Genomic DNA, 11,775 nt, shown 5'->3' with positions numbered 1-11,775 from the left:
CACTTTGTAGACCAGGCTGGCCTCGAACTCAGAAATCCGCCTGCCTCTGCCTCCCGAGTGCTGGGATTAAAGGCGTGCGCCACCACGCCCGGCTGTGACCTACATTTTTCTAGTTGTCAGTTGAGCTGTGGGTTTTTTGAGACCCAGAGCTTGTTTCTATGTATGATTCTTAGCAGACTGAGCCGGGAAGGGTGGGAGGACTACATGTGTTCGTGGGAGGACTGCACATGTTCAGGGAAGCCCACTCCTTCCTCATAGGAAATGCAGTTCATGACTTAGTGACCGACAGCTACGAGGTTGCACTGGAGAGCCACGGTGTGCTTTTCAGGCCGGAGGTTCCTAGGCCCTCTCTGAACATGATCAGATATTAGAAGCCAGTCTCCCTGGGACAGCTCTCGAGCTAGACAAGTGTCCCTAGTGCGTGTAGGCCAGTGTCACCCTGTCATTTTCCTCCAGAGATTTTTTTTTTTTTGAAAGGAGAGTCATGATCTGAACCTGCAGAATCCGATCCCCCCCGCCCTTCTCCCCTCCCCCGCTTTGTTTTTAACTTCGCTCCCTTTTCTCCTTTTGAGACAGGGTCTCACTTTGTAGCCCCATCTAACCTGGAACTTGTCATGTAGACCAGGCTAACCATGAACTCACAGAGACTCACCTGCCCCTGCCTCCCGAGTGCTGGGATCAGAGACACAGGGGGCTCTTGATTCTTCCTAACAGGATTTCAAAGGGCTCAGAAGTTGTGGCCTTGTGGGCTCCTTTTCCTAGGACTGATGTTTTCCTTGCTGGGTAAAGGCAGAAGACTCACTCTTTCATGAGGCCCTTACACAGTATCTCAAGTCTTATGTAACTAACCGGGGGCAGGGATTGATTTTAATAAGAACACGAGTAAGCACTGCCTTTTAGGAAACGGCTCATTTCTTCAAGAACCATCAGGTTCCTCTGAAGAATCTGGGACCACGGAGGGCTGTGTCTAACTTCTGATGAGCAGACACAATCCTGGTGAAGACTACGGTCCTGAGTATGGAGGAGGAGTTTGTCCTGGCAGGGATGAGTCTTGTGGACTGATCGGTTCAAAGGCCGCAACTCAAAAGTAACCGAGCAGTAGGAACATGCAAGGGAGGGTGTGGAGGAGCAGCTCACTCGTCACCTGACAGGCCCACAGTGGGGCAGCCACCCTGCCAGCACAGTCACACGCGTTCACCAGCCCAGACATTGTTGACATCCACAGTGAAGTTATAGACTGTCCCTCCCTTTCCGTGTATTTTGCTTCCCCCCTGCATCTGGAAGCCGTTAGCCATTTCCCCACCATGCTGGTAGGTACCCTTCTCCACGGCTCCCTGGGCCGCCTGCCATCCCAGCTGGGACACAGATGAAAGTGAGACTGGGCATGAGGTTCTTGACAGAGCGCCGAGCTCAGTGGGGTGAACCCCACCATCCAGAAGCTAACCTGGTAGGCTGCAGAGCTGACATCAGGTTGTCCGAGGATCCTGCCTCACTCCACTTTAAGGAGATGTAGGATGCTCTTTCTGTTCCTGTTTTAGTCTTTTTTTTTTTTAATGTTGTTTTTATTTGTTTGTTTGTTTTCTGCTTGTTTTTTAATTCCTCTCAACACTGAAGTGTTTAGAAGCTTGGGAACCAGGAGGAGATTGCAGCTGGAGGTGCTGGGATTATTGAGTGGTAGATCAGAGGACATCCACAGTTTGTCAGTCTCAGGTCCCAGGAGAAGGAGGCAGCCATGCAGTATGTCCCTTAGGGGAAGCACTGGGATTGTTCAGGACATGGGGGAATAGCATGCCAGCTTGAATAACTTCAGTGGCCTCTGGGCTGGGGCAGATGCTGAGCCACCAGTGTGACATCTGCCCCAGCGGCTGGGGACCCGGAACATCAGCACCTTCTAGAATTAGCAGGTGTGGGAGAGATGCTCTCTGAATTGATTCTTTCAGGCAAATCATGTGCTATCTTCGGAGCTGGCTAGGCCTGCGAAGAACATTCTCCCCAAGGACAGTAAGAGTCACATGTCAGAATGGCAAGACATGCTCAATATGAGGAGGGTGACCAAAATCCTTTAATTAGTCTTCGTCCCCGACAATCACACACGGCTGACAGGCCCATCCCATGCGTGCCTCAGCAGAGACCTCTCCGGCTCCCCAGAGCCTGCTGTGCCCAGTCCCATAAAAAGAAGCCTTGAAATTAGATGGAGTGTGCCTGACGGCCTGTGTTCTCTCCCTTCCAGCCAAGACGGACATGGCCTTCAAGGCATTCCTGGATGCCCAGAACCCGAGGCAGCAGCACTCGTCCACCCTCGAGTCTTACCTCATCAAACCCATCCAGAGGGTCCTCAAGTACCCGCTTCTGCTCAGGGAGCTGTTTGCACTGACCGATGCGGAGAGTGAGGAACACTACCACCTGGACGGTGAGCAGACGTTACACACAGACACGCGCACGCACACGCACACAGAGACACACAAACAGACACATACATATGTGCGTGTGCAAACACATATATACACATGCATGCACTCACACATGCACATGCATACACACACACGTACATACATGCACATGCAAACACATGTACATGCAAGCATACATGCACATATACATGCATAGACACACATGTACATACGTGCACGTGCAAACACATGCACATGCATGCATACATACACATGCATATGCATACACACACACACACACCGGCCATGCCTGTCCCAGCCTAACCTCTGCACAGCTCCTTCTCAATTCGTGTGTTCTTCTAGTGGCCATCAAGACTATGAACAAGGTCGCCAGTCACATCAATGAGATGCAGAAGATCCACGAAGAGTTTGGTGCTGTGTTTGACCAGCTGATTGCTGAGCAGACGGGAGAGAAGAAAGAGGTGAGGAGTGTTGTTGAACCCCCCTCCACCATCCCCCTAACTCCCCCCCTCCCGGCATGATACTCTCTTTTTATGAGGTGCGATTGTTTCCGTTGGCTGCTGTTGCGCAACCACACTTTTCCTCAGGAAATACAAACACCGACCTCAAGAAAGCACCCCATGATAGACCACAGTACAGACACCACCAAGTCTAGTTTGGCAAACCAGTGAGTTTTATTGGGGTTACATATAGGAATATATATGGGTAAGGGGTTACTCACAGGAGCAGAAGTGACTCAAGGACAGCTGTATCACCAAAGCCCACCCCAGCATGGTGACAGCTAACAAAAGCTGGGAACCTGGAGCTCACTGCACAGCCTGCAGGTAGTTCAACAGGTTGGACAGTGTCCTTTCCAAGTGACTCAGTTGATCTAAAACTCTTCCAGGAGCTGGTTTCTGCTTCTTCAGGGCAGCTGGTCTGGGCTAAGAATATTCACTGCATCCTGACTTGTCTGAGAGTGACTCTGGGCTGTCTATTTTGCTTACTGGGGGGGTGGGGGGGGGGGGGGAGGGGAGGGGGTGTGTTACGGTGAATCCTGTCAGTTTCAGGGACTTCCTGAAGCTGTTTTGAGTTATTTAATGTCTCTTGAGGATCTTCCTGGGAGATGGAATACTTCAATCTTGAGGAAACTGCTATACATCAGGACTATTGTCTTTAAAGCCCCATATGTCATAGTTTCTTTTACTGTCACTTTGAGGAAATACTCAGACCATAGCACTTAAAAGGGGGCTTATGTTGGCTCACAGTTCAGGGTAAAGTCCATATGGCAGGGAAGTCACAGTGACAGATGCTTGAAGGAGCTGGTCACATTGTGTTGTAAAGTCAGAGAGCATTACACACATACTGGTGGTCAGTTCACCGTCTCCATTTTTCCCAGTCCTGATCCCTGCCTCTGGTTAAGATGAACCTCCCCACCCCTTATAAAGTATCCCCCAAGGCCAGCCTTAACCTAGGCAGTTCTTCAGGTATACTCCATGGTGTGCCTCCTAGGCATCGAACTGACTATGCTCAAGGCTACATGAATCTTTATTTTCACCTGAGCTGTTTCTTGGCAGAGTAAACATGCATCTGATGTTCTGTTCTTTGCCTTTGGGGGTCTCTGTTTTCATTTGTATTGCATGAGGAAGTGAATGCCCTTACCCAGTGTGGGCTATTTCTGTGAATGCCTCTGAGGTGTGACTCTGAGTCTCCGGGTTAGGATATCTAGTTTTCATCAAGTACCAGCCACATAACTGGTACTTGATAAATGATAGTTCGGGGAATGTTGGTTCCAGTGCCTAGCAAATTAGAAGTAGCCAAGGGGATATTTTCCCTTAGTGGTCCATTGCTCTGGAGGCTTCAAAGGGAGAAGAAACCAAAAGGCAGCTGGAGACCCAAGGGCTGCGACTGGGCAGAGTGAGCAGCACTGAGCCTCTTGGTACTGTCACTGAGTGGAAAGTTGTCAGGACGTCTCGGAGGTGATGGCAGTCCATTTTTATCCATGCCTTTCAAGACTTCTTTCTAGGACCCAGATAGATCCTTGCAGGAGCCGGATTGCTGTCTTGGGTATCCATGGCAGGACTGTAGAAGTTCTTGAGGTCTGATAGAGATGTGCTATGCCAAGTTCATAACTCAAGTCATGGCTGTGCCCCAACTCACATGGGCAGGGATCTAGAGTCTGGCAGGAGGTACTAGAACATCGTGTAACAGAAGGTGAGTGTCACATGTACACAACACACACATATGCTGCACCTACCACACACACCTGCCATATACATGTGCCATACATACCATACACATACATACACACCATATGTACATACATACCACAATCACACACATCATATACATATACCACATACACACCACAGTCACATTATATAATAATCACATACATGCCACAGTGACACACACACACACATACACACACACACACAATTTTGTTTCCTGGAGGAAATAGAGTTTAACCCTCCTATCACAAAGACTTTTTAAAGACAAACTCCCTAAGACTGTATCTCAGCACATCTCCTGAGTATTAATTATGTATACACTCTTCCACGGGAAGTATGTGGAGAGTGATGATGGAGACTGGTTCCCTTAGCTGTAGATGTCCTGCCAGTTTGCTCAGTGTGTGTTACTTAATATCAATAAGTGTATTGATATGAACGCTTAATATTTTTATTCTTGGTAATGATATGCCCCAGCAATAATTGCCATAATTCCTAGAACCCCCGTCAAGGGAAGCATGTTCAGTCCGAGAGTTGATCCCCGTCAGAGCGGCTGGCAGCTGGGCCTGGAGAATGGAAGCGAGCTGCCTGGTGCTGAGGCGGCTGCCGGGTTGTCGCTGTGCATGAACACAGTCGGAACACCTAGAGTCACGTGCTGCAACGTCAGTAGACGCCATTTATCCTTCAGAAGTGAAATCTCTCGTTTTCTAGGATCTGAAGCATGGCCTTAAGAAGGAGAGAATGGGACTTAATTTTTACAGACCCAAAGAATTGAGTTGAGTGATCAGCCGGTGGCTGCCTGAAGAGGTGTCTCTGAGGAACTTAAGTGGTCTATAGCACTTACACGTCGGAAAGATCATGGAGTTTTGGGAGAAGCTTACCTAGACCCCAGTTGATTCCCTTACCTATAATCTCGTTGCCGAGAGCACCTGACTGGGGAAAGGGGAGCACTAGTTTTTTTTTAATTGGACATAAGTAAACTTATTTGGGAAGAGGGACTTTGGTTGATAAAATGCCCAACAGATTGCCAGTAGGCAAATCGCAAATCTGAGGGCATTCTCTTGATTAATCATTGATGTGACAGGGTCCGGTCTTCAGCAAAATAGTACCTACCATTTCTGGGCGGGTGGTCCTGAGTTCTATAAGAAAACATGCTGGACAAGCCAGTAAGGAGCACTCCTCCATGGCTTCTCTTTCAGTTCCCGCTCTAGGTCCCTGTCTTACGTTCTCTCCAAACTCCCTTTTGTCACAGCTGGTCACTCACCGCACGTGGTGGCCACACCTTTGCTGTTGGACATGACAACCAAACCAGTGTGAGGTTTTGTTTCTTTCTTCATGGTTTCCTGGGCAGCTGAGCTATGATTTTTCTCCCTGAGTTGAATTTTTTTGCCTTTTGAATGGGAAGGAAGCACATTGGCTCTTTATATCTAAATTGGTAGCATCGCAGTTTGAAGGCTTTGAATAAACTGAGTATTGTGAAACTGTAGCAGTTAATTTGATATTCAAGGTGACTGTTAGCTGCCACATGGGCAGGTGGCAAATCTGGACCGCAGCATGGTTCAAGTCTCAGGAAGGATGGACAGGGATGGTGTGCATCGCGGCACAGTGTTTGGAACAGTTTGCAGTTTAAAGTGTATGGCTGTCTCTTTGAGGGGACCTGTCTTTCATTGAATGTTCATCGGCTGCTGACCCCTGGCAACTGAGAGAGCCACGGTTGTTGGATGAGCACAAGGCTACCACTGGCCGCTTAGGTCTAAAACAAAACCCCTGGTCTGAGTCTGTTTAGCACTTGATCGTGAGAAGCGCCCGATTGGAGTCTGACCACATGGTCTCTGAGGAGGTCATTGTCCGTTTCACATGTGTGGCAAGAAACCTCCAGATTTCTGGTTCTACTTTCCCGGTTCTAAAGTGAAGTACGGGTTTCTTTAAAATGAATTGGAAAAGGGAAGCCAGATAATTCTACCTCTCGCTGAGGACTGAACTCACTTCTGTGACTCTGGGTGTTCCGGTGGGGCGTCTGTCATACATTCTCCTTAAGAAACTGTCTTCATTGAATATAAAAGTTTTAACTATGTAGACTGTGAACCCTGGCTTATCCCCCTTTGTCATCTCATTCCTGATATTTTGATAGATAAATATAGAACAAAGGAAAAATTAGAACTTTTTTTCTTCATGTATATTAATGAATGAATGCTGTATGGGGTGTTTCTAAATTTAAGTGTGACTATATCCTGGTAAGCCTATGTTCAGATAGAAATGTCTAAATCAAAAAATATATTTAATTACTGGACAAACTCACTGCAAGTTAAAACATTAGCTAAAACTATGGTAAGTCAAAGCCATCTGTCTATAACACAACATGAAGCTTTGGTTCACACACACACACACACACACACATTGTAGAAATGCCAAATAAAGCTATCTAGTGTATTTAAGTGCATACTAAGCAAGCGTTTTTAGGAGCAATATTTTCATGAACTATATTTGACAGTGACCTCCTCCCCTATTGTAAAACCACATGCAGACCTACATATGGCTGACACCAAGAGTAAGCTTGCCCGCCTCTGGTTTGCAGGTTGCAGATCTGAGCATGGGTGACCTGCTCTTGCACACCAACGTCATCTGGCTGAACCCACCCGCCTCACTGGGAAAGTGGAAAAAGGAGCCAGAATTGGCAGCCTTCGGTATGTGTCAGAAGGGGGCGCTGGGGATGGGAAACAGCTGACTCGGTTTTCCAAACAAGAATATTCCCTTTCCGAGGGATGTTTTATTATAATGAAGCTAATTATAGTCTGCTGCTCCAAATAAATACAAATGAATATAAATTAAACCTTCTCGATAAACGGGTTCAATGGTAGCCACTCAGCTTCGTGTGTGGGCGTGGCTCTGCACATACAATCTGGGGAGTGATTAATTTTTTTTAACATCTTATTTTAAAAATTAATTTTACCTGCTTGTCCATGTGTCCTTACAAAATAATGAACTGGTAGTAAACGAAGAAAAGCCGAATGAAGGATTAAGAGTAAACTGTTTCCAAGAGCTCAGAACCTGGCCCTTCATCTCCTCCGTGGCTCAGCTCTGCTCTACTTAGGAGGCCATTTCTCAACTGAACTATTGTGGTGTCTTCCTGGGTTACCAGGGAGCTCTCAATCGTGTTATTAATGCTAGTGGGAGTAGACATATTGGTCATTTACGTTGATAATCTATTTTAGGGAGGTCAGGTGGAGGTCAGATAGGAGAATCTCACCCTCATGTTTTCTGAGGGAGAAAACCTAAACTCGCACACTGGGAGACTGCCTAGTTCAGGAGCTGCGGCTCGTGGCTTGTGAGTGTGAATATGGCCTCTTGGGGGCTGTTCCTGAGCACCAAGTGCTTAGCAGCCCCTGCTGCTGTTTTATAGTGAGTGCTTTTTGTCCCTATTCTTCCCTAGAAGGCTCAGGCTAGGAAATCTAGCAGGCGCCGCCCTCCCCTGGCCTGGTGTTTTTGGCTTGGGAAGGGGCAGTGCTTACTGCTTTTTTTTTTTTTTTTTCTCACTGAATGTTCTTCCTTCCCTGATGTATTCCCAGACGGACCTGCCCAGTCATATTCAAAGCAGTGTTAAATACTAATGTTTATTGACCCCTCCCACTTAGAGCTACTTAACTCTCATTAAGGAATTAGGCCAAAAAGGTGAATTCTAGTTCCTGAGTTATAAATACCGTGTGTGTTAGATATAGAGAGAGTGGGGGGGGGGGGCTTAATTCGCATAAATATAAATCACTTAAGCAGTTATTAGAGGCATTGCACTAGTCCTTCAGCTACTACAGTGAGCACAGCTAAGTTTAAACCTTAAAACAGTAAAGCTAAAATACAGTAGAAACTCAATTGCCGTGAGTTACCGCAGTCAAGCGGGGCAGCCTGCGCTCTTCTGTAACGGCCCCTCCTGTTTCTCCCTTGCAGTCTTCAAAACGGCCGTGGTCCTTGTGTATAAAGACGGTTCCAAGCAGAAGAAGAAACTTGTAAGTGTTCTCCCTTCGTCCCGTATTTTCCAAGTGTCCCCATCTGCTGGTCTAGTTCTACCCTTATCATCGGCAAAAAGCCTCCCATTTCCTCTATGAGTGTCCCTAAGTTCTCTGGAGGGGACCCCAGTCTGCCTGCTTCCTTCCTGTGTGGAGCACATGAGCAGATACATACTGAGCCTCCCCGTGGCCAGAACGACTTTTGCCTGTCTGTCTGTCTGTCTGTCTGTCTGTCTCTCTCCTTCTTGTATGAGGTTTATTTTCTTTTTGTTGTCTCTTTCCCTGACTCTCTTCTCTGCGTTTAATTGGCAAGGCTGTTTGCACAGCATCATATTGGTCACGCAGCCTCTGGAATCTGCCAGGGAGCGGAAGGGTATGAGGCTGACGTGATGTTGCTGTGGCTGGCTCTGAGGTCCCCAAGTCTGTCACTGATGTGCAGAGTGGGAAGCTGGTTCAGGGAGATGACCTTGCCCTTGGAACAACATTCTGCTGCTCTCCCGCAGGTTGGCTCTCACAGGCTGTCAATCTACGAGGAGTGGGACCCTTTCCGGTTTCGCCACATGATCCCTACCGAAGCTTTGCAGGTCCGAGCTCTGCCCAGTGCAGGTAAGCACTGGCGTCTGCCAGGTTTCCATTTTTCTTCTCCTTCTCTTTCTCTTCCTCCTTCCGTTCCTCCTCCTCTCCTCCTTTCTCATCATCTTCTTCTTCCTCTCCTCCTCTTCCTCCTCTTTTATATTAAAAAGCTACATATGTTTGTATATGCATGCATGTGTTATGTCACTTCCTGGGGAGGTAAGAGGACAGCTTGCAGCAGCTGCTTCTCCCCCATCATGCAGGACTCAGAGTTCACACTTAGGCCACCATGCTTGGCACCTTTGCCTGCTAAGTCATCTCTCTGGGCCTGGGTTCCCATTTCTTACCCATGTGTGAGTTATGTCTATATTCATTCCTGGTCTGTCCTCCTACCTCTTATCTTCTATGCTTAAGTTAATTCTTCCCTCCATCTCCATTGCCTCATATTAACACACAGACACACACACACACACACACACACACATACACATACACATACATACACACACGCATATACACACAGATGCATACACATATGCACGCACACATGCACATATTCTACCCATATACATATGTGTGTCTGTCTGTCTGTCTATCTATCTACCTACACATATATATGCACTAACTACTGAGCCATCTCCGGCCCCCTTTTTTCATTCCTTAAAACCTTAATATAGTATATTTTGATCATATTCACTCTTCCCCAACTCCTCCCAGATTTTCCCCCACCACTACCCCTTCCCAACCTCCGCACTTTTTCTTCTTAATCGGTAGCCCACCAAGTCCAATTTGTGCTACGTCTGTACTCAGGAGTGTGGAGACATCTAATGGAACATGGTGGCCACACCCTTAAAGAAAACCAACTGTCCTCTTAGAAGCTGGACTCTCAATAGCTGCTCAGCTAGGGGTAGGGGCTGCGAGCTCCCATCTCTATGCTAGAGTATTCACTACACTGCCTCCTTTTAAACAGCTTCATTAACTAGTGAATGAATGAATGAATGAATGAGCCGATTAAGCGAGCAAGCAGAGTAGGTGTATGGGATTTTCTTTAGAATTGTTGTAGGGGATTGCAAACTTGATTTACAGGTAAATTGGCAGGTGCTTTGGGGTCGTAGGTCTGTTGCTGCTGTGTAGTATTTTGAGGTTTAGACACTTAAATGCTAGTGCTGTCTCTTTTAAAATTGTTATATGTGTATTAGAGTTTTGTTTGCTGGTATGCTATGTGCCATATGCGTGCAGTTCCTGAAAAAGCCAGAAGAGGGAGCCAGACCCCCGGAATAACACTTGTTAGCGGCCATTTGGGTGCTGGGAAGTGAAGCCAGGTCCCCTGAGAGAGGGAGTCTTTTAACCAATGAGCCACCTCTCTAGCCCCTGATGTCTTTTAATGCCATCGTCTTAAAGTTAATCCTAAAGTTAATCGGCTTATGTTACCTGATCGTATTTCCTCAGACCAGGTTTATAAATGGAGGTTGATTTCTGTGGCAGGCGGTGGGCTTCTTAGGCAGGAATTTTGCCTTGGTTAAGGACATAACTTCACATTCTGAAGACAAAGGAGCCTTTGTAGTAATGACATTTCGTCCTCCCAACCTCTGCCTTTCATTCAAATCAAATTTAAAGCCTTGCAGATAAAAGCATATTTTAGCTGAGTTATAAAGGCTGGTCACAATGCTACATTATGGGGTACATTCCAGTGGATTCAAGAGTCAGTACTTGAAGTTTCTAGATTTTTGTCTGAGTTTGGGGAAGTTTGGCAGATAGTTAGGTGATGTAGCCAGAGGGGAGGATTCTGAACCACTGGGGAAGTCAGAGCCTACAGGTGTGGAGCCCCGAAGTGTCTGCAGCGAACCTTTCCCTCCACAGACCCTTTAACCACCACTTAACACAATGTTGGGTTGTTGGCATGACATAGCTTCAGTCCTCGGAGCTGGCCCTCTGTTTCCATGGGTTCCACACCCGTGAGCCCAGCCAACAGTAGCTGGCTCTGTGGGTAAAGGCGCTTGCCGCCAACCCCGACGACCCGAGTTTCATCTCCAGGAGCCTGTGGTGGAAGAAGAAAACAGGCTCACAAGTGTTCCCCAGCTTTCCCTTGCAGGCACACGCGTGCCTGCTCACAGTAAATCCGTGAATGTTAACAGATAGTTTAAAAGAATCCAGAGAGCAGCAGCTTCACTTAATGCACAGCTCTGCTCTTGTTTAGTGGACAACTTGGGAAGGCTATGACAGGAATGTTTTGTTTTGTTTTTCAACTGTTTTATTTATTTACATTCCAAATGTTGCCCCCGACCCGGTCCCTCCTCCAAGAGTTCTTCATCCCATCTCCCTCCCCTTTGCCTCTGAGAGGGTGCTCTCTCCTCACCATCTCCCCCTCCACCCCCTCCATTCCCCTTCCCTGGGCTATCAAGTCTATCAGGATTAGGCGCATCTTCTCCCACTGAAGCCAGACAAGGCTGTCCTCTGCTACAAATGTGCCAGGGGCCATGGACCAGCCCACGTATGCTCTTGGCTGGTCCATGGCCCCTAAGCCTAGTCTCTGGGAACTCTTAGGGGAGTCCAGATTACTTGATAGTGTTATTCTTTTTTTTTTTT

The 11,775-nt window shown here is 47.3% G+C and overlaps 1 protein-coding gene across 9 annotated transcripts in view; it reads left to right on the top strand.

Annotated features, from left to right (window-relative positions):
• Tiam1 (T cell lymphoma invasion and metastasis 1) overlaps window positions 1–11,775 on the top strand; it is a 348,780-nt gene that overhangs the window by 328,367 nt on the left and 8,638 nt on the right. For all 9 annotated transcript variants that reach the window (XM_029470566.1, XM_029470562.1, XM_029470564.1 and 6 more), the window contains 5 exons: window positions 2,231–2,410; window positions 2,754–2,872; window positions 7,194–7,302; window positions 8,558–8,616; window positions 9,120–9,222. In XM_029470566.1, the coding sequence (XP_029326426.1) occupies window positions 2,231–2,410; window positions 2,754–2,872; window positions 7,194–7,302; window positions 8,558–8,616; window positions 9,120–9,222 (570 nt within the window). The remainder of the gene's footprint in view (window positions 1–2,230; window positions 2,411–2,753; window positions 2,873–7,193; window positions 7,303–8,557; window positions 8,617–9,119; window positions 9,223–11,775) is intronic.

This window comes from Mus caroli, chromosome 16, assembly GCF_900094665.2.
Source record: "Mus caroli chromosome 16, CAROLI_EIJ_v1.1, whole genome shotgun sequence".
Taxonomy (NCBI): Eukaryota; Metazoa; Chordata; class Mammalia; order Rodentia; family Muridae; genus Mus; species Mus caroli.
The sequence above is the reverse complement of the archived record's forward strand: the minus strand, read 5'-3'. Positions and strand labels throughout refer to the sequence as shown.